The sequence below is a fragment of the Podarcis vaucheri genome (genome assembly GCF_965113315.1).
Source record: "Podarcis vaucheri genome assembly, chromosome: 9".
NCBI classification, from domain to species: Eukaryota; Metazoa; Chordata; class Lepidosauria; order Squamata; family Lacertidae; genus Podarcis; species Podarcis vaucheri.
In genome coordinates, this window is record NC_138767.1 from 2,579,240 (window position 1) to 2,600,601 (window position 21,362).

Sequence of the window (21,362 nt, forward strand, 5' to 3'; positions counted from 1 at the left end):
TTCCGGTGAGGCAAAATGGCGGGCGCCATGGCAGCAAACAGCTCCTGAAGCCAGCCAGAGCCAACTGCACTACCAGGCTGGCTCCGGACTGCTGAGACTGCTGCTGCCACTGCCGAGGGGGAACCGGGGATGCCCGGTGTGTCAGCTGGGGGAACTGCTGACCTCCCCTTGACCCAAATTGAGCCGGGAGTGAGAGCACCCGGCCAACTGCCCAGCGGCTCTCCGGGGCCAGGAAAACCCCAGAGCCGATGCAGGGAGAAGGAGGAGAAGGAGAAGGAAGAGAGAGAAAGAGGAAGGAGAAAAAAGAGGGGAGCCCTGACCTTGCCACGCTGAGGAGGAGAGGTAAGAGAGCACGGACATGTGGCTGAGCCCAGGCCTGACCTGAGCCTACTCCACAGCGGCTAGCGCTCCGAGAGAGCAGGATGGGGCCCAGCGGAAGGCCATGCAATGGAGGATGGAGGAAACCACAGAAGAGAAGATTTTACTTCTTCTTTTTGAAAAATAATAATCTTTTTTAAAATAACTTCTCTCTCTCTCTTAAAAAAGTGTTTGCGGATTCTTTGAAAAAAATCTTGTAACCAAGTTCAAAGTGTTGCTATTAGTATCTAAAGTCCTTAAGTAAAAGGTAAAAAGGTAAAGGACCCCTGGATGGTTAAGTCCAGTCAAAGGCGACTATGGGGTTGAGGCGCTCATCTCGCTTTCAGGCCAAGGGAGGCAGCGTTTGTCCGGGTCATGCGGCCAGGAGGACTAAACCACTTCTGGCGCAATGGGACGGAAACCAGAGCACACAGAAATGCCATTTACCTTCCCACCACAACAATACCTATTTATTATTATTATTATTATGTTTTGTGGCATTTGGTGCATCGTGCGTAAGCCTCTTCCGCCCCTGTCCTATCCTGTTCTGCCCCCTTCTGGGGCCGAAAGTGACCGCATGTTGGCAGTCGTGCTGGACACCCATAAAAGGGTCATTCCCCCACATGGAAAGGGGAGAGGGTAGAAGAGAATCACTCACTCTCCACATTGAAGCGCATGGAAGCGGTGGTCTCCCCATAGGTGTTCTTAGCGGAGCATCGGTACTCCCCGTTGTCTTCGAGGCGGAGATCCTTGATCTCAACTTTCAGGGCGTTGTGGGCTGAGTGGACAATGAGCCGCTGGGTAGGGAGAGTCCCAGAACTGCTGCTGGAAGCCAAGATCACGCCCTCCCTGTACAGGGTGACATCAGACAGTGGGTGGCTCTCAACCGTACACTCGATGATGGCCTGGCTCCCGGACTGAGTCTCCAGGAAGGAAGTCAGGGAGGGCTTCTTTGGCGCATCTGTGGGGGAGAATTGATGTCACATGTCAAGATGTTTCTGCACAAGAGGTGGTGGCCTGGCAGCAAGGGCCGGATTTAAACCGTGGATACCTGCATTTTTGCATTGCAAGGGAGCTGGACTAGCTAAGGCAAAGGTAAAGGTAAACGGCTCAGGGCCACAATACCTCACAATGCCTCTTTCCATATGAACCTACCCGGATCCTGAGATCATCTTCTGAGGCCCTTCTTTGTGTGTCTCTTCCTCCAGAGGTCCGGAGGCTGGCAACATGAGAACAGGGCCTTCTCTGCAGTGGCTCCCCGTCTGTGGAATGCTCTCCCCAGGGAGGTTTGCCTGGTGCCTTCATGATACACCTTTAGGCGCCAGGCAAAAGCATTCCTTTTTAACCAGGCTTATTTACATACTATGCCCTTTTAAAATGTGTTTTCTGGGGGGGGGGCTATTGGTTTGTTGTTTTTATTTTTATTAGATATTTTGTGGCTTTATACCTTGATTTTATTTTGTGAACCACCCTGAGACCCCTGAGTATAGGGTGGTATATAAATTCAATAAATAATAATAAAGGAACCCTGGACGGTTAGGTCCAGTCAAAGGCGACTTTGGGGTGAGATGCTCATCTCGCTTTCAGGCCGAGGGAGCCAGCCTTTGTCCACAGACAGCTTTCTGGGTCATGTGGCCAGCAGGACTAAATCGCGTCTGGTGCAATGGAACACCGTGATGGAAACCAGAGGGCACAGAAATGCTGTTTACCTTCCTGCCGCTGCAGTACCTATTTATCTACTTGCACTGGCATGCTTTCGAACTGCTAGGTTGGCAGAAGCTAGGTTGGTTGAAAACTTTTGAAACACAAAAGAAGAATTTGATTTGAATTGCCAACCTTCTGATAGGGAAGCCCCAAAGGCTCAGTGGTGTAGACCACAGCGCCACCCTTTGGGTCTCTTCCACTTCTTCGATGATTCTATAATTCTAAGTACTGGGTATGTACTGCAAACCTCAGATTGCTTTGTGGAAAGAGTTTCTAGTCCTCCCTGAGAATGGGAGAGAAATTTGTTTTGCATTTTTTTAATGTGACCCCCTCCAATTTGCACTTCACTATGAGACATGAAATGCAAGCAGTATTTTAATTTGTACTTCTCTGGATTTTGCAGCGCAGCTATCCAACCAAAGAAGTGTACTGTATATTAAGGGAAAGTGTTCACAAAAATGGATCAGATTAGGAGAAATGGCTTGCAATAAGGCATATGTTAGATCAAACTGGGTGCTAAATATGTGTACTGTATCAGTAGAAATGTATGAAAACTAACCCAAATGGTTGCAGAAATAGACTGAACTGTACCTAAGGAAGGAAGGAAATAGGCTGACAGGAACTTCCATCCCCAAGTCTTCAAAATGTCTCTCAGGATGCACACAATCTTGTCTCCAAAATGGAAGTCACAATCAAGTGTTTTTCCCCATGGGGAGAGAGCCCAGACCCCCTCCCTTCCAGATTGTAATCAGCAAGTGCAGAGATCAGCAATAAGAACGCTGAGTTAGTTGTCACTTTAGCTTCTGCCTCCATATTTAAGGCACAAGTCATTCTTTCTTCTTTCCTTTTTGAAAAGTTTTCAAGATTTTTCATAGCAGAAGAATCCCCCTTTCCCAGTTAATGAGCCCTATGTGTCCATTCCTATAAAGTTCCTCCTGTCCCCTGCTCCACTCAACATTTTATAAGTTGAAAAACTACCCTGGGAGTTTGGGAGGTGTGGAGGAGGAGAAGGAAAGTAGACCCATGACGGCACAGGTGCTAGCCAATCAGCACTGTGCATAGCGACTCACTTTTCCCCGGACAAAATGGGTCATTTTAACAGGCTCCAGTGTGCAGATTGCAAGACCAGCCCCATGGTTTAAGGAACATTTTGTAAGTCCACGCACAAACCCATTCCAAAAGGGAATTCTTGCTGTACTCACAGAGCACCCTCAGGGCGGCAGGTGGAGACTTCCTGGTCCCCCTCTCGTTCTGAACTTGGCAGGAGTAGGAGCCCACGTCGCTGGTTGCCACTGCCTGGAAGATGAGGGAGGGGGCCGGGCCCTCAGACAGCCACCTGGAATTCTTGTACCAGGTGTAGACAGCCGTTGATGGGGAGCTTCTGTCTTCACAGACGAGAGAGACCCGATCCCCTTCACGCACCTCTGAGACTGGCTTAATCACAACCCTCGTAGCTGCAAGATGGAGAAGAAGGAAGCTGAAACGGACTGAAGCTACCAGCTCCAACAGGGAATCATTGGCTTCCTTGGCCTGTGCTAAGTATCATTGTTTAATGTACATTGACATGGAAAACAAAAATATACTGTGCCTGTATTGCTTGGAAGCATTCCTTGACACGGTACTAAAGTAAACAACGAAATTGGCAGCCATGGAATGTAATGATGGCCGCCAACTTCAATGGCTCTCAAAGAGGATTAGACAAAATGAATGGGGGCCAAGTCTACCAATGGCCACTAGCCACAATGGCTTGTTAGGAGCGTCCTACTCTCGTGTAAGACCCTGGCAGAGACATACACCTGGCTGGCATGTTCTCTCCCTCCTGGTCAATCGTTCAGGAGCGTCAAAAGCTTTCTTCTGCCCGAACATCACAGCGACTGATGCCAAAAGGCATTAGCACACTTAGGGATCCGCAGAGTATTCGCAGTTTGCGTAACAAACTCAGTAGCACAGCATTGTGGCTAATCTACGTTTATTTACATATATTACACTCTGAGCATTCTGCCTTTGCTCCTTCCTCTTTCTCATCAGACAGCAAAGAGAGAAAGAACAAAGGACAATAGTCCCACTTCACGGAACACAGTAATACCAAAACATCCTGTCTCCGTCACTTCCCACCCTGTGGAATGAAAACATACACTGTCATGTGATAGACAACAATCTCATGACTGCAAACACGGAGCAGGAATCTTAACATGGCTGTGCTCTCCTACCAGTATTGAATACACCTGTGAAGACCACTTGCTGGAGAATCACAAGCGGGGAGAAAGATGCTGCACTCAGGTAATGCTTGGGGGCTTTCTATTGGGATACCTGGCTGGCCACAAAACAAAATACTAGACTAGATGGGCTCTCTAGGGTCTGACCTACTTCCCCAGTTACCTAGAGGAGCTGTTGGGGATTGACTTTCTGGGACCTTCTGCCACGGAGCTACAACCCTTCCCCAAGCGCCAGGTGTCTTCACTCACTCGCCACTGTGAAGTCTAAGGAGGTGCTGGTCTTGCCAATGCCATTGCTAGCCAGGCACTCGTACATCCCCTCGTCGTCCAGGCCGACATCTTTGATCTCGAGTCTCAAGGAGTTTGGAGAGGCAGCGGCGTTCAGCCTATGGTTTGGCGCCCGGCTGGCTTGGAAAGAGCTTGATGCGAGGACTTTGCTGCCTCGGAGGAGGGAGAGTACAGACCCGGGGTTGCTTTCGACAGAGCACACAATGATGGCCAGCATCCCTTTCTGGGTCTCCAGGAAAGACTTCACCAAAGCGTTCCTGGGAGGATCTTCCAGTAGGGGGAAAGAGGAGAGAAATCAGCAGAATCAGGGGACTGAGTTATGCAGCAGTAACAAAAAGATGTGCGTACGCATTCTGGGTTTAAAATGTAGCCAGCCCATTATTTTTCTCAGTTTTGATCTAAGCAAGTTTTTTTGGGGGATGCATCAAAATGCAGTATAGTGTGATTGCATCTTATGCACAGTTAACTTGCAAGATTTCAACTGCTTGGAAATTATGCAAATTAGAAGCATCATACTTGCATTTTTGATGAGGGGAGGCAGGGGTAGCGTTAAGGGGTCTTTTGCAGGCAGCCCTGTTCAGGGAAGTTTTTAATGTGTGATTTTAGTGTATTTTTTGTTTCTGTGGAAGCCGCCCAGAGTGGCTGGGGAAACCCAGCCAGATGGGCGGGGTACAAATAATAAATTATTATTGTTGTTGTTGTTGTTGTTGTTGCTGTTATTATTATTATTATTATTGCAGGCCTCAGTTCTCCTGATCCTTATTTATTTATTCCACAGAATTTATGCACAGCTCATAGTCTCAGTGCTGCCTTTGTAGAACTCAACAGGTAGGAGAAGAAAGTTACGTTTGGCTGACTCTGCCTACCGCTGTCTCTTGCGCCACCTACAGGTGGCCTCCCTTCCTTCTGCTCTATGGGCACCCACCACCACAGGGACTGGGCAACAACAGCTTGTAAATTGAGGGACTTACAGAGGATGTTCAGAGTGCCCAAGGAGGAGTTCCGAACCCTCTCCTGGTTCTTCACCGTGCAGTAGTAGAAGCCAGCATCAGCCACAGTAGCGTGGGGAAGTGACAGCATATTCGATGCGCCTTCAGCGTACCACCTGTTGTTTTTATACCAGGTGTAGTGCGGATCGCCAGCTGTATTGCTGTCAGCTGCACAGGTGAGGTTCACTGCATTCCCTTCGAGAACATCCGGAGGAGAAATCCAGATTCTTGCAGCTAAGCAGCCCGACCATGGAAGGCAGGAAAACAGAGCTCTGTTAATGGGCAGATCTAAAAAAGGAAGGCTGCTCTGCAATGCAGGAATCTCTTTGGCCATCCTGGGGCTCGAACACCCATGACCTTGAGTGTCAGGATTTACAATGTCTCTCTCATACAAGACACGGCAAGCTGGCAGGTTAATTAAAAGTAAAGGGACCCCTGACCATTAGGGCCAGTCGTGGCCGACTCTGGCTCATCTCGCTTTACTGGCCGAGGGACCCGGCGTACAGCTTCCGGGTCAAGTGGCCAGCATGATTAAGCCGCTTCTGGCGAACCAGAGCAGCGCACGGAAACGCTGTTTACCTTCCTGCTGGAGCGGTACCGATTTATCTACTTGCACTTTGTGCTTTCGAACTGCTAGGTTGGCAGGAGCTGGGACAGAGCAACAGGAGCTCACCCCATCACGAGGATTCGAACCGCCGACCTTCTGATCGGCAAACCCTAGGCTCTGTGGTTTAACCCACAGCGCCACCCGCGTCCCTTGGCAGGTTAATTACTCTTAGATTTATTTAGTAAATACACAGTAGCTGCAATCTGAGCTCCACTGGATGAATCAGTTGGTCCCACTGGATGATGCTGTCTGTGCCAGCAGGATATCCTCCACCTTTTTCCCCACCTCCTGCTGGGCCGACGTTGCCCTAATACCCAGCTCTTCCTCCTGCTCTGAGGAGACTCAGGTGCGGCCAGCCCCTCCTCCTCTTGAGCCAAATCTAACAGTGGCTGTTGCCCTGCAGCCTGCTTCAACAGCTTGCAATCCAGAGCGAAATGGACTTATATCACTCTCAAGTTCTGGGCACCACAATTCAAGAAGGACACTGACAAACTGGAACGTGTCCAGAGGAGGGCAACCAAAATCGTCAAAGGCCTGGAAACGATGCCTTATGAGGAACGGTTAAGGGAGCTGGGCATGTTTAGCCTGGAGAAGAGGAGGTTAAGGGGTGATATGATAGCCATGTTCAAATATATAAAAGGATGTCACATAGAGGAGGGAGAAAGGTTGTTTTCTGCTGCTCCAGAGAAGCGGACACGGAGCAATGGATCCAAACTACAAGAAAGAAGATTCCACCTAAACATTAGGAAGAACTTCCTGACAGTAAGAGCTGTTCGACAGTGGAATTTGCTGCCAAGGAGTGTGGTGGAGTCTCCTCCTTTAGAGGTCTTTAAGCAGAGGCTTGACAACCATATGTCAGGAGTGCTCTGATGGTGTTTCCTGCTTGGCAGGGGGTTGGACTCGATGGCCCTTGTGGTCTATTCCAACTCTATGATTCTATGATTCAATGTGGGAAGGAATCAAGTCTCTACTCCCCCCCCCCCCAGTCTGCCCTCTTTCCTCTCCGGAGTCCTCGCTGTTGCTCTGGGGAGGAACATCCGTGACACTGAGATAAAGAGTCTCATGCTCTACCTGCTGAGCCACCCTTCACACAATTGCACCCCTTCTCCTACTCACTCTCTGCGATGAACATCACCGAGGAGCTGGCGTTGCCGTGCACATTGCCAGCAAAGCAGAAGTACTCTCCTTCGTCCTCCATCACCACGTGGGAGATCTCCACTCTCAAGCTGTTGTACGAGGCTGATATGCCGACCCGCGGGTTGGGTGCCACCGTGCCAGAGTTGATGGTGGAGGCCAGGAGCTCACTGCCCTTGTAGATGGCCAGCTGGGACTGGGGCTCACTCTGGGTGCTGCAGTGAATGACGGCCACTTGCCTGCCCTGTGTCTGAAGGAAGGAGGTCACCTGAGGTTTCCGAGGCGGATCTGTGCAGGCAGGAGAGAGACGCCAGCTTTAGGGTCGATGGTGGGGGCTACCTCCTTTCCAGCTGATTGTTGACTCAGGACAGGCAAATGATTATTACTTTATCCTTTATCGTATTTATAAAACTGCCCTTCCTCAAGAGACCAGGGAGGTTTGCAACATAAAACACAAAATACAGTGGACGCTCGGGTTGCGAACGTGATCCGTGCAGGATGCACGTTCGCAACCCGCAACATTCACAACCCGCAGTGGTGCATCTGCGCATGTGTGACCGCCGAAACCTGTACTTCTGGGTTTCGGCGGTCCGTAACCCAAAAAAACACAACCTGAAGCATCTGTAACCTGAGGTATGGCTGTACTTAATATAATAATAGTAAAGGGGGAGGGGGAGAAAATACCCTCATGTCATCCCTTTAAAAGGCCATAGATTATGAAAAGATTTTGTCTATAACTCTCAAGGAGAAACACAACCGGATTTTTGATCACCCGTAGGCAGTGCCACGGAGGAATCCAGTTTGAAATGGCTTGGAGGTCCCTTGGAGCTTCATTAACGCATGAACCAGGAATTTTGGATCCACTCCAAACCGATGCCAAAGTTTTGGGCTCATTTTGGGCCATTGTGTGTTGCGAATCCCCACCCTCCAGGGTTGGATTTTAGTGGGGATACCTATGGCCCCTGGTTTGAGTATCAGTTACTCCATTTGTGGGGGGGCACGAAACAGCTTTATTGTGTTTTATGTATTCTGTAAGCTGCCCAGAGTGGCTGGGGAAACCCAGCCGGATTTGGGGGGGGGGTGTATAAATAATACAATTTATTTTTATTTTTATTAAAACTCTTGCAAAAGTTTGGTACTGGTTTGGGGTGAATCGGACGGTTTTGGGTTTTGTGGGGGGTACCCATTGCTCCTGGTCTGAGTATGAATTACTCTGTTTCAGGGGGTGGCATGAAATGCAGGGTTCGTGGCACAAAACAGCACAAAATGAGCACAAAACATTGGCATCACTTTGGAGGGGATCCAATTTTCCAGATTTCCAGATTTCCAGGTCACATGTTAAATAATAATAATAATAATAATAATAATAATAATAATAATAAATTTATTTATACCCCGCTCATCTGGCTGGGTTTCCCCAGCCACTCTGGGCGGCTTCCAACAAAATATTAAAATACTAAAATATTAAAATAATGCATCAGACATTAAAAGATTCCCTAAACAGGGCTGCCTTCAGATGTCTTCTAAAAGTCTGGTAGTTGTTGTTCTCTTTGACATCTGGTGGGAGGGCGTTCCACAGGGAGGGCGCCACTACCGAGAAGGCCCTCTGCCTGGCTCCCTGTAACCTGGCTTCCCGCAGGGAGGGAACCACCAGAAGGCCCTCGGCGCTGGACCTCATTTTTGTTAATGTTAATGTTAATGAATCTGTCCCTTGGGATTGGGAAGGATGTGGCATTTCCTCATTGCATGCTTAACGTCTGGCTATCGCCCACCCCAAGCTGACTGCAGGGAGTCTAATCCAGGTTAGGGATGCTACCGGCAAAAACACTGCCACTTACAAAAGACAGTTATGCTGATGGCTGGAGAGACGCTGGTGCTGGCCTCATCCAGCATGTGGGCTTTGCAATGGTAGGATCCAGCGTCGCTGCTGGTGATGACCTTGAAAGTGAGTGTGCTGGCATCGCTCTCTTGGAGGCGCTTGCTGTTTTTGTACCAGGAGAAGGTGGACTCCTCGGGAGCAGACCCCATCACGTCACAGCTCAGGGTGAGCGCCTCTCCTTCCAGCAACTCGGGGGATGGCGAAGCCAGAACTCTTGCAGCTGGATTGGGGAAGAAAGTCAGGCATGGGGCTCTTAATCTCAGGGTCATGGGTTCGAGCCCCAGGTTGGGCCAAAGATTCCAACATTGCAGAGGGTTGGACTAGATGACCCCGGTGGTCCCTTCCAATGGAACAAGTCTAGAATTCCAGGAAACTAGGTAACAGGCTTAAATGCAGCAAAGAATGAATGCTCAGGGGATTTATTCATTCATGCAGATATTTCTATACAGTGGTACCTCTGGTTGTGAACGGGATCTGTTCTGGAGGCCCGTTCGCAACATGAAAGGAACGCATCCCGCAGCGGCACGTCTGTGCATGCATGGGTTGCGATTCGGCGCTTGTGCACATGTGCGTGATGTCATCTTGCACGTCTGCGCATGCGCGACTGGCAAAACCCAGAAGTAACCCTTTCTGGTACTTCCGGGTCGCCGTGGGATGCAACATGAAAAAACGCAACATGGAGCAAACGTAACATGTGGTATGACTGTATAGGTAAAGACAAAGGACCCCTGGACATTTAAGTCCAGTCAAAGGTGACTATGGGGTTACGGCGCTCATCTTGCTTTCAGGCTGAGGGAGCTGGTGTTTGTCCACAAACAGCTTTCCGGGTCATGTGGCTGATCAGAAGGTCGGTGGTTCGAATTCCCGCGACAGAGTGAGCTCCCGTTGCTCGGTCCCCGCTCCTGCCAACCTAGCAGTTCGAAAGCACATCAAAGTGCAGGTAGATAAATAGGTACTGCTCCAGCGGGAAGGCAAATGGCGTTTCCGTGCACTGCTCTGGTTCGCCAGAAGCGGCTTAGTCATGCTGGCCACATGAACCGGAAGCTGTACGCCGGCTCCCTCGGCCAGTAAAGCGAGATGAGTGTGCAACCCCAGAGTCGGCCACAACTGGACCTAATGGTCAGTGGTCCCTTTACCTTTACTTTTTCAAGGAGTCTCAAAGTGGCTCACATTCTCCTTTCCCTTCCTCCCCCACAACAAACACTCTGTGAGGTGAGTGGGGCTGAGAGACTTCAGAGAAGTGTGACTGGCCCAAGGTCACCCAGCAGCTGCATGTGGAGGAGCGGAGATGCGAACCCGGTTCCCCAGATTACGAGGCTACCGCTCTTAACCACTACACCACACTTCCTGTTAGTGCCCAGGATGTTGCGGGGGCTGGAAAGGGGGAGGATCTGGAGTAGCTAACTGCCCTTCTTGTGGAGAGATGTGGATTTTTGCTTGCAACCAGACAACTGAATAAAAATAACTATAAATGATAAACTGCTCGTTAATTCTCGTCTGTGAAGTTGCTGAAGGGAGGAGAGGACTCTCCATGCCTGGCAATATGGCGGCAACATTGAAATAGACACACGGCTATTATCAGCGCCACAATCGCAGCCTCTCTGCACTCACTCTGCACACGGAAGTACACCAGTCTGGAGGAAGAGCCGTAGGTGTTGGTGGCTGTGATGTTGTAGCTGCCTTCGTCCTGTGGCTCGATGTTTCTCATCTCCACCCGCATGGCGTTGGGAGTGGTCGTGATGCTGACCCTCTGGGAGGCTGCGCTGTTTGCTGAGCTGCTGGAAGCCATGACTTCACCCCCTTTATATAGGGCCAGTTGGGCTGGAGGGTTGCTGTCCACTGAACACTGGAAGATGGCGACCCGACCTCTTTCTGTCTCTGCAAAGACTGATGCCCGAGGCTTCCCAGGGGGGTCTGGAACCAGAGGACACACATGTAAGACCCAGGCTTTTAACGATTGAAACCGTGCCAATGTGAAATTATATAATGCGAAATTGCATTATAATTAACAGTGCCATATGTTTTATAGGACTGAAACTTCAGAAGAAACTATAAGGAGTTGGATAATTATATAATGCGAAATTATATAATGCGAAATTATATCTCTTGCTCCGAATGAGTTGCCTGACAACTGATCAGATAATAGCATTTAATTTATGTGATGAAAATGTATAACTCTGAATAGAGAGTGTTTGGCGAATAGTATGTTTTATAGGACTGAAACTTCAGAAGAAACTATAAGGAGTTGGGAAAGAAGGAGAAATTTGAAGGCAGTGGGTTGGGAGGAGCAAGGATCAGAGGGAGGTCCCACAAGGGCTATCTTTCAAGGTTATAGTATCACCTCAGGGAGGTTCATCTGGAGCCTAATATTAATACTTTATACCCCATCCATCTGGCTGGGTCTCCTCAGCCCCCTGGGGCGGCTTCCAACAAAGTATTAAAATACAGTGGTCTGTTAAACATTAAAAGCTTCCCTGAACAGGGCTGCCTTCAGATGTCTTCTAAAAGTCTGGTAGTTGTTCTTCTCTTTGACATCTGGTGGGAGGGTGTTCCACAGGGCGGGTGCCACCACCGAGAAGGCCCTCTGCCTGGTTCCCTGTAACTTGGCTTCTTGCAGTGAGGGAACCACCAGAAGGCTCCTGGAGCTGGATCTCAGTGTATGGGCTGAACAATGGGGGTGGAGATGCTCTTTCAGGTAAAGCAGTGCTTTCTTTTAACTGTCCTAAATCTTCCAATGTTCAGCTTCATTGGATGTCCACCAGTGTTATGAGAGAGGAAGAAAAAATTGTCTCTATTCTCTTTCTCAAGGACACGCATAATTTCATACACATTTATGACGTTGCCTCTTTTTCTAGCATTACTTTTTTTAAAAAAACATAATATTTATTAAAATTTTAACAATTACAGAAAAAGAGAAAAAAGGAAGACAGTAAAAAATTACAATACATCAAAAGAAAATGAAAACCAGAATAAGAAAGAAAGAAAAAAAAACCAGTACATCGAAGCAAAAAAGCAAAAACGTTTAAAAACAAAAACATTTAAAAACACATCCAATATTCCATATCTTTACTTTTCATTTACTTGTTTCCTCGACCTCCTCACACCTCCCTTTTTGTATTCTAGTTCAGTTAACTATTTCAGCAAATTCTTTCCATCATTCTCAAAAAAATTTCTATAATTTATCTTAACAGTCTATCTTTCAATTTTTCCATTTTTGCCCATTATCAATCAACTTTTACTTAATTCTTTATTACATTTCTGCTAAAACCATATAACTTCATTCCAACATCCTTCTACCATTCATTAATTTTGCAATATTTCTGTAAATATACTTTAAATTTTTTCCAATCTTCTTCCACCGACTCTTCTCCCTGGTCTCGGATTCTGCCAGTCATTTCCGCCAATTCCATGTAGTCCATCAGCTTCATCTGCCATTCTTCCCTGGTGGGTAGATCTTGTGCCTTCCTTTTTCTAGCATTACAGTGGTGCCCCGCAAGACGAATGCCTCGCAAGACGGAAAATTCGCTAGACAAAAGAGTTTTCCGTTTTGGAGGTGCTTCGCAAAACGAATTTCCTATGGGCTTGCTTCGCAAGACGACAATGTCTTGCGAGTTCCTGCGGGGTTTTTCCCCTCCCCCCTTTTTCTAAGCCGCTAAGCCACTTATCAGCTGATCCGATCAGCAGATAAGCCGCTAAAAGCCGCTAATAGCGCTAATCCGCTAATCCGTCAATGGGCTTGCTTCGCAAGATGAAAAAAACACTAGACGAAGAGAATCACAGAACAGATTCTTTTCGTCTTGCGAGGCACCACTGTACATTTTGTTTGTCTGTAAATCCAAGAGCCATGGCCCAAAGACGGGTGGGGCAGGTTACAGAGGACATGCTGTTTTCCTACATAGATGTGATATCCTGGATTATCTCTTATGAAATAGATCTGAGAGCATCTTATTAATTTACAGCCATGAAGTCGGCTGACGGGAGGGAATCGCCTTGCCTACCTTTGCTATATGTATATTTTGTGTGTGAGTGTTTGCAGGGAGATACTTCTGGAAGTCTAATGTGATAGCATCTTGAACATGGGTAGGCAAACTAAGGTCCGGGGGCTGGATCTGGCCCAATCGCCTTCTAAATCCAGCCTGCACATAGTCCGGGAATCAGCATGTTTTTACATGACTAGAATGTGTCCTTTTATTTAAAATGCATCTCTAGGTTATTTGATCACTGCAGATGGTGACAGCAGTCACGAAATTAAAAGACGCCTGCTTCTTGGGAGAAAAGCAATGACAAACCTAGACAGCATCTTAAAAAGCAGAGACATCACCTTGCCGACAAAGGTCCATATAGTTCAAGCTATGGTTTTCCCAGTAGTGATGTATGGAAGTGAGAGCTGGACCATCAAGAAGGCTGATCGCCGAAGAATTGATGCTTTTGAATTGTGGCGCTGGAGGAGACTCTTGAGAGTCCCATGGACTGCAAGAAGATCAAACCGATCCATTCTGAAGGAAATCAGCCCTGAGTGCTCACTGGAAGGACAGATCCTGAAGCTGTGGCTCCAATACTTTGTTCACCTCATGGGAAGAGAAGACTCCCTGGAAAAGACCCTGATGTTGGGAAAGATGGAGGGCACAAGGAGAAGGGGACGACAGAGGACGAGATGGTGGGAAAGTACTCTTGAAGCTACCAGCATGAGTGTGACCAAACTGCGGGAGGCAGCGGAAGACAGGAGTGCCTGGCGTGCTCTGGTCTAGGGGGTCACGAAGAGTCGGACACGACTAAACCACTAAACAACTAGGTTATTTGTGGTGCCTGCCTGGTGTTTTTACATGAGTAGAATATGTGCTTTCATTGAAAATGCATCTCTGGGTTATTTGTGGGGTATAGGAATTCATTCATTATTTTTTTAAAAATATAGTCTGGCCCCCCACAAGGTCTGAGGGACAGTGGACCGGCCCCCTGCTGAAAAAGTTTGCTGACCTCTGATCTTGAACAAAACTGCAAAAGGCAGAGACTCTTACACAGCACAGACAGGGTGGCAGCGGTGGAGCTCTTGCTGGCTTTCTCGTTCTCCACTTGGCAGCGATAGTTTCCCGAATCGCCTCTGGACACTCGCTGGAACTCCAGGGAATCCCCACGGACCTCGGGGAGAGGAAGACCATCCTTGTACCAGGTGTAGTTGCTTGAGGTGGTGTTATCACTGCTGACCTCGCAGAACAGCTGGACCGCCTCACCTTCACGCACCGCTGAGGACGGGGAGACGGTGATTCTTGCAGCTGGAGGACATTTGGGTGGGAAATAAAACAGGGGCAATTGTCAGCTGCGATTCCTGCATTTAGCTGTGGTGTGCTTCTTGTGTCCTTGATGCCGGGCACCACACTGAGATCTTTAGATAAAGGGCAGTATATAAACTGCAGAAATAACTAACAACAACAGAAATTGGAAAAAAAGAATTTATACTGAATTGGCCAGATTAACAAAGACAATTAGGGGACAGCCTAGACAAGAATTTAAAAAAAGAATGGGGGAAATGCAGAGAATACTTTACCAAACAGTGCCCCCAAATATACACCTGGACTTGTTTCGATTAATTCCTACAGGAGACTTTGTGGTTTTTAAAGTCATAATTAGGAAAAATTGTAATAATCACATATAAAAGAAACAGTATACAAGAAGTAAATAAGGAGGCCATTTACAAGATAAGGGAAATTTTATTTTTATGATATGTTTTCTTTGTGTAAGGGGATAGGAGTTTAATTTTGATATGTTTTAATTGTCAGTGGTGGTGGGTTTGTTTGTATGTATGAGCTGTTGTTGATTATGTTGTAAAAAAATTTAAAAAGTTTAAACAACAACAACAATTCCTGTATTGCAGGCAGTTGGGTCCCTTCTAACTCTACAAGTCTGTGATTCAGAGGTGAATGCCTTAAAGGGGAGTAAACCCTAATGGGTTAACACAGATACAGCAGCAATCGATCATAGAAGGGATCCTCAAGGGGCATTGAAATATACTCGGAGTCGAGTGTGGCTTTCATGCTCTTTATTCAGCTCATAGTAGTGAGGAATAGGAGTTCCCCCAAATATCTGCTTTATATACATTATTTACACAATGGGCCCCACGTGATTAGCTAATTCCAGGACTGTAGGCCAATCAGGTTGCGGATTCACTTCCACCAGGAGCTGGATTGGGTGGCTCCTGTGGACCAATCAGACTGCTGCATTCTGGATCCTATTGTTCTAGGACCAATCAGACTGCTGCCTTTTGGATCCTATTCAACTCAGTACATAACATGCCACTTAAGGAGGGCAGGTAGGAAGGAAAGAATATCAGGGTCTGGATGTAATATAAAGCGTAACCTCCATTTTTTTTGGGGGGGGAGGTTTTTGACAACTGGACCGCTAGCTTCTCAAATCTCTGTGACTTACTTTCTGCTGTGAAGTCCATGGAGGCTGTGGATTGTCCATAGCGGTTCTGAGCAGAACACAGGTACTCTCCTTCATCTTCCAGCCTCACGCCCTTGATGGTCACCTTCAGTGTGTTGTATGACTGGATCACGCTCACTCTTGGGTCGGCGGAGGAGTGGGCAATGGTGGTGGACCCGATCAGCGTGTCACCCTTGCGCAGAGTTATCTCGGAGGCTGGTTCGCTGTCAACTGTGCACTGGATGACACCGAGGTGTCCTCCTTGGGATTCCAGGAAGGACCTCAGCGCCGGCTGCTTGGGGGCATCTTTGGAGTGGAAAACAATCCGTTATAATAATAATAATTTAATAATAATTTATTATTTATACCCCGCCCATCTGGCTGGGTCTCCCCAGTCACCTTGGGCGGCTTCCAACAAAGTATTAAATCCAACCCCCTACAGTGCAAGAATCAACCACAACCCTTTCCTGGAACAAAGCTAAGTGTCCCATCATCGCTCCACCCACCTTCGTGTTAAGTTGTGGGTGAACATATCAGACGACACAGCGATTCTTCAAACAGCTCTTGTTTATTCAGAGGCCAGAACAGAACTGAACTGAAGGGCTCAGTCAGCCTGGTTATATAGAGCTCCAGTACCACATTACTGTAACAACTTTCTAAAACTATCCAATTAAACTTAACTCTGGCGACGAAGGTGGGATCGATGGACATCAGAGCACAGCCAGATGCAGCCACCCTCTGAACTGAGCTGAATCACTGAGCTGAATCACTGAACGTCACTTTCGATCCTTCATTTCATAGAATCATAGAATCATAGAGTTGGAAGAGACCACAAGGGCCATCGAGTCCAACCCCCTGCCAAGCAGGAAACACCATCAGAGCACTCCTGACATATGGTTGTCAAGACTCTGCTTAAAGACCTCCAAAATAGGAGACTCCACCATACTCCTTGACAGCAAATTCCACTGTCAAACAGCTCTTACTGTCAGGAAGTTCTTCCTAATGTTTAGGTGGAATCTTATTTCTTGTAGTTTGGATCCATTGCTCCGTGTCTGCTTCTCTGGAGCAGCAGAAAACAACCTTTCTCCCTCCTCTATGTGACATCCTTTTATATATTTGAACATGGCTATCATATCACCCCTTAACCTCCTCTTCTCCAGGCTAAACATGCCCAGCTCCCTTAGCCGTTCCTCATAAGGCATCGTTTCCAGGCCTTTGACCATTTTGGTTGCCCTCCTCTGGACACGTTCCAGTTTGTCAGTGTCCTTCTTGAACTGTGGTGCCCAGAACTGGACACAGTACTCCAGGTGAGGTCTGACCAGAGCAGAATACAGTGGCACTATTACTTCCCTTGATCTAGATGCTATACTCCTATTGATGCAGCCCAGAATTGCATTGGCTTTTTTAGCTTTGCATAACTATCTACAGTATCCCCCTGCTGGCCCAGGGTGAGAACTTCAGTACATAACATCTTTCCTCTAGCACCACCCACCAGTGACATGCGGGCCCTATAGGGTTCCCATAAGGCAATGTGGCCCTTGGTTCCCCTACCCCTGCTCTAGGCCGCTATGGCTCCAGCCACGTTTTATGAGATGGGTTGGATGGGCTACTCACACAAGACGCGCAGGGTGATGGCTGGCGATGTGCTGCTGCCCTTCTCGTTCCGAGCAACGCAGTGGAATGTTCCTGCATCGCCGCTGGCCAACGCCGGAAAGACCAGGGAGCTCTCCACCCCCTCCTGCAGCCACTTGGCATTCTTGTACCACGTGTACGTGGTCCCAGCTCCCAGCTCCAAGGTGGACATGCAGGTCAGGGTGACTCGCTCGCCTTCGGGTAAGTCTTGGGCAGGGCTGGCCACCACCCTAGCAGCTGGGAGAAGAGCAAACAGAGACCGTTGATCATAGAATCATAGACCAGATTTAACATGTTTCCCTCGGTGGTAGTGAGAGGAAGATACTTAGCTATCCCAGAATCAGAGCGTCTCTGCAAATGCAGAAAACAGGAACCCGATACTCTAGAGCATATATTCTTTTCCTGTGATCTTGGCAGTCATGCCAGAAAACAATTATTTGAGGCCCTAAAATTGAATAGACAGATTTTTACACAACCAACTGTTCAGGACCTGCTGGCGGACAGCGATGACCAAATTACTTTAATAGCGGCTGAATTTTTAAATGCTGTCCATGAAGAGAGAATGGGCCATGATAAAGAGACTTAGTGGTTTTTAATGGTAGGTGATGTTGCTGTGTTGTATTATATTATCTATGTACATTGATTTATTTCCTGGAGTTAAGAATAGGTCTGGGATAAATTGTGTTCGCTGAGCCCGTATTTTATACAGTCTGTATATGATGTTTGTTTGTTAATGTGTGGTGTGCTATGCCTAATAAAGGATTTTGAATTAAAATTGAATGGAAGAAATTTAAAGATTACAGAATCATAGACTAGAATAGAATTTATTATTTATACCCCGCCCATCTGGCTGGGTTTCCCCAACCACTCTGGGCGGCTTCCAACAAAGTATTAAAATACAGTGGTCTTAATTTTTCATTTTTTAAAAAAAATACAGTGGTCTGTTAAACATTAAAAGCTTCCCTAAAGAGGGCTACCTTCAGATGTCTTCTAAAAGTCTGGTAGTTGTTCTTCTCTTTGACATCTGGTGGGAGGGCGTTCCACAGGGCGGGTGCCACTACCAAGAAGGCCTTCTGCCTGGTTCACTGTAACTTGGCTTTTCGCAGTGAGGGAACCGCCAGAAGGCCCTCGGAGCTGGACCTCAGTGTCTGGGCAGAACGATGGGGGTGGAGACTCTCCTTCAGGTGTACTGGGCCGTTTAGGGCTTTCAAGGTCAGCAGTAACACTCTGAATTGTGCTCGGAAATGTTCTGGGAGCCAATGTAGGTCTTTTAGGACCGGTGTTAAGTGGTCTTGGCGGCTGCTCCCAGTCACCAGTCTAGCTGCCGCATTCTGGATTAGTTGTAGTTTCCGGGTCACCTTCAAAGGTAGCCCCACACAGAGCACATTGCAGGAGTCCAAGTGAGAGATAACCAGAGCATGCACCACTCTGGCGAGACAGTCTGCGGGCAGGTAGGGTCTCAGCCTGCGTACCAGATGGAGCTGGTAGACAGCTGCCCTGGATGCAGAATTGACCTGCGCTTCCATGGACAGCTGTGAGTCCAAAATGACTCCCAAGCTGCGCACCTGGTCCTTCAGGGACACAGTTACCCCATTCAGGACCAGGGAGTCCCCCACACCCACCCGCCTCCTGTCCCCTAAAACAGTACTTCTCTCTTGTCAGGATTCAACCTCATAGAAATGTGGAGTTGGAAGGGACCCCAAGGGTCATCTAGTCCAACCCCCGTGCTGTGCAGAAACCACGTCCAACTGATGAGTGGTGTTAACCAAGCAAAGCTAGAAGGGCAAGCCCTAATCAAGTGGAGATACAAAGAGGTTTCATATTGAGCCGAATCACTGGACTTTGCAGCTGAACAGACTCTGGGGTCTCACTCTGCTCTGCCTGAGAGTTTTTTAACTGGAGATGTTATGTTTTGCAATATAAAAACACAAAATGCATAACATAATGATATAAAGAACAATACCCCACCACACATTTAAAAGGCCATAGATTGCTGAACAGCCAAAGGCTTGGTTGATGAAGAATGTTTCTTTCCTGGCACCTAAAGATATGCAATGAAGGCGCCAGGTGTGCCTCCCTGGGGAGAGTGTTCCACCAGTGGGGAGCCGCAACAGAAAAGGTCCTGTTCTCGTGCTGCCACCCTCTGAACCTTTCGCAGAGCAGACACCCAAAGAAGGGCCTCAGAGGAGGATCGCAGGGTCTGGGTTTGTTCACAAGGGCAGAGGCGGTCCTTGAGGTATTGCAGCCCTGAGCCATTTAAGCTTTCATAGGTCAAAACCAGCACTTTGAATTTGACCCAGAAACTAACTGGCAGCCAGGATTGGATTTATATGCTCAAAGCGGCTTGCTCTGGTGAGCAACCTGGCTGCCAAATTCTGCACCAGCTGAAGTCCCAGAGGCAGCCACACACACAACCCATTGCAATAATCTTACTTTGAGCACCGAAGAATCTCGCAGTGGTGGCGTTCCCGTACGCGTTGGAGGCTGCACACTGGTACTCGCCCTGGTCTCCTGGAACGACCTTCTGGATTTCCAGCTTCAAAGAGTTGCGTGTGGTGCTGATGCTGATCCGCTGGCTGGGAGCCGAGTGCGAGCTGGTGGTGGCGATCAGCCGCTTGTCCCGGTAAAGGCTCAGGGCGGACTGGGGGTTGCTGTCGACGGTGCAGTAGATGATGGCCAGCTGCCCTTCCTGGGTCTCCTGGAACAAGGAGAGGGAAGGGGCCCTCGGAGGGTCTGTGCAGGAGAAACAAGATCGTTGCATGCACACCTTAGGAGCAGGTACATTTCCAGGTTCGTAGGAGGGCCTCCCCTCCAACTGAACAGAAACGCCGCACTGATCCCAAATTAGGACGGACAAATTGACCACTTTCAGTTTCTCTCGTCTTTTATGTCTCCCTTCTTAAATTCAGTTCTCCACATTTCCATGTTAGCTTGCAAAATATTGCATGTTGCATATGTGGGTGTGCATTTTCTCCCAACACATACATTCTTGCATGCCATTTTCTCTAATATAATGCTTTTTTGTATGTCTTTCCCACTAACATGCGCATGGCTGCACACACTCTCTGCTCAGCTTTGCACTTTTGGTGGGAGAGGTGTTCTGCAAAATTCTAGGAAGAGAGAATATCAAAGGAGAGCTGCGTTTCGGTTTGCGTATTTTCCCAGGAAGTACAAGTTAGATAAGTTTGCATTTAAATGAGGACTGAATTTCTACTCTACCCTGAATCCCAGCTGCCTAAAGTGGCAGGGAATTCCAGGATCGGCTTCAGGGCCAGAAGTCCCTTGTCTCACAATTCTAAGGCCTCATCCACACTCACTTTTCCTCTGCTCTTTCCATGCAGGGTCCGTGCTTTAAAGTTCCGTGTCCAAGCTTCCCTTCTCTGGAGCTTTCCCCCAGAAAAACTGCTCTTTAGAGCTCAATTGGAACAAACATCAATCTGCGAAAAACCCAAATTGCTGCCGGCTCTGATTTGGCTTTAAAGAGCGGTTTGCATGGGGGAAATCTTCGGAGAAAAATGGGGAGGGAGAAGGACCTTTGGACACGAAGTGTTAAACTACAGACCTCTGCCCTGAAAAGTGTGGGGTGAAAATGAAGTGTGAATAAGCCCTGTGCATGCTGCTTCCCATTTCAAACTGCCATTTTGCATGTGGATTTCAGGGTTTTAGTAAAAAGCAAACCGAGACCTAAGTTGTCTCCGCAAACCTGACATCTTCCCATCCTTGGCTCAGAGGATGGCAGGCTGGGCAAGGGGCACGCAGAGCTCTGTCTTTCCACACCTCAGTGCCACTTCCTGCCCCACAGAAACCAACACCGGACAATAATCTGCCTAATTGTAGGGCTGGCCCTGCAGATCATCTCTATGGTTGTGACCGACCCTTGGAATATCATATAGGAGCCTGTGTGGTGTTGCTGTTGGACTAGGACCTGGGAGAACAGGGAATAATAATAATAATAATAATAATAATAATAATAATAATAATAATAATAGATTATTTATACCCCGCCCATCTGGCTGGGCTTCCCCAGCCACTCTGGGCGGCTTCCAACAAAATATTAAAATACCGTAATACATCAAACATTAAGAGCTTCCCAAAACAGGGCTGCCTTCAGATGTCTTCTAAAAGTCTGGTAGTAGTTG

At 47.9% G+C, this 21,362-nt stretch overlaps 1 protein-coding gene and 1 long non-coding RNA gene across 2 annotated transcripts in view; one reads left to right on the forward strand and one right to left on the reverse strand.

Moving 5' to 3' along the window:
* The window catches only part of LOC309540200, a 46,567-nt gene that overhangs the window by 21,926 nt on the left and 3,279 nt on the right, over positions 1-21,362 (forward strand). The window lies entirely within an intron of this gene.
* Positions 1-21,362, reverse strand: part of SIGLEC1 (sialic acid binding Ig like lectin 1) — a 53,329-nt gene that overhangs the window by 11,308 nt on the left and 20,659 nt on the right. Inside the window, exons 7-17 of the mRNA XM_082236260.1 lie at positions 19,657-19,956; positions 17,206-17,460; positions 15,595-15,897; positions 14,190-14,444; positions 10,786-11,088; positions 9,134-9,394; positions 7,278-7,583; positions 5,537-5,788; positions 4,527-4,832; positions 3,264-3,515; positions 1,016-1,318 (exon numbers count right to left, since the gene is read on the reverse strand). Of these exons, the coding sequence (XP_082092386.1) occupies positions 1,016-1,318; positions 3,264-3,515; positions 4,527-4,832; positions 5,537-5,788; positions 7,278-7,583; positions 9,134-9,394; positions 10,786-11,088; positions 14,190-14,444; positions 15,595-15,897; positions 17,206-17,460; positions 19,657-19,956 (3,096 nt within the window). The remainder of the gene's footprint in view (positions 1-1,015; positions 1,319-3,263; positions 3,516-4,526; positions 4,833-5,536; positions 5,789-7,277; positions 7,584-9,133; positions 9,395-10,785; positions 11,089-14,189; positions 14,445-15,594; positions 15,898-17,205; positions 17,461-19,656; positions 19,957-21,362) is intronic.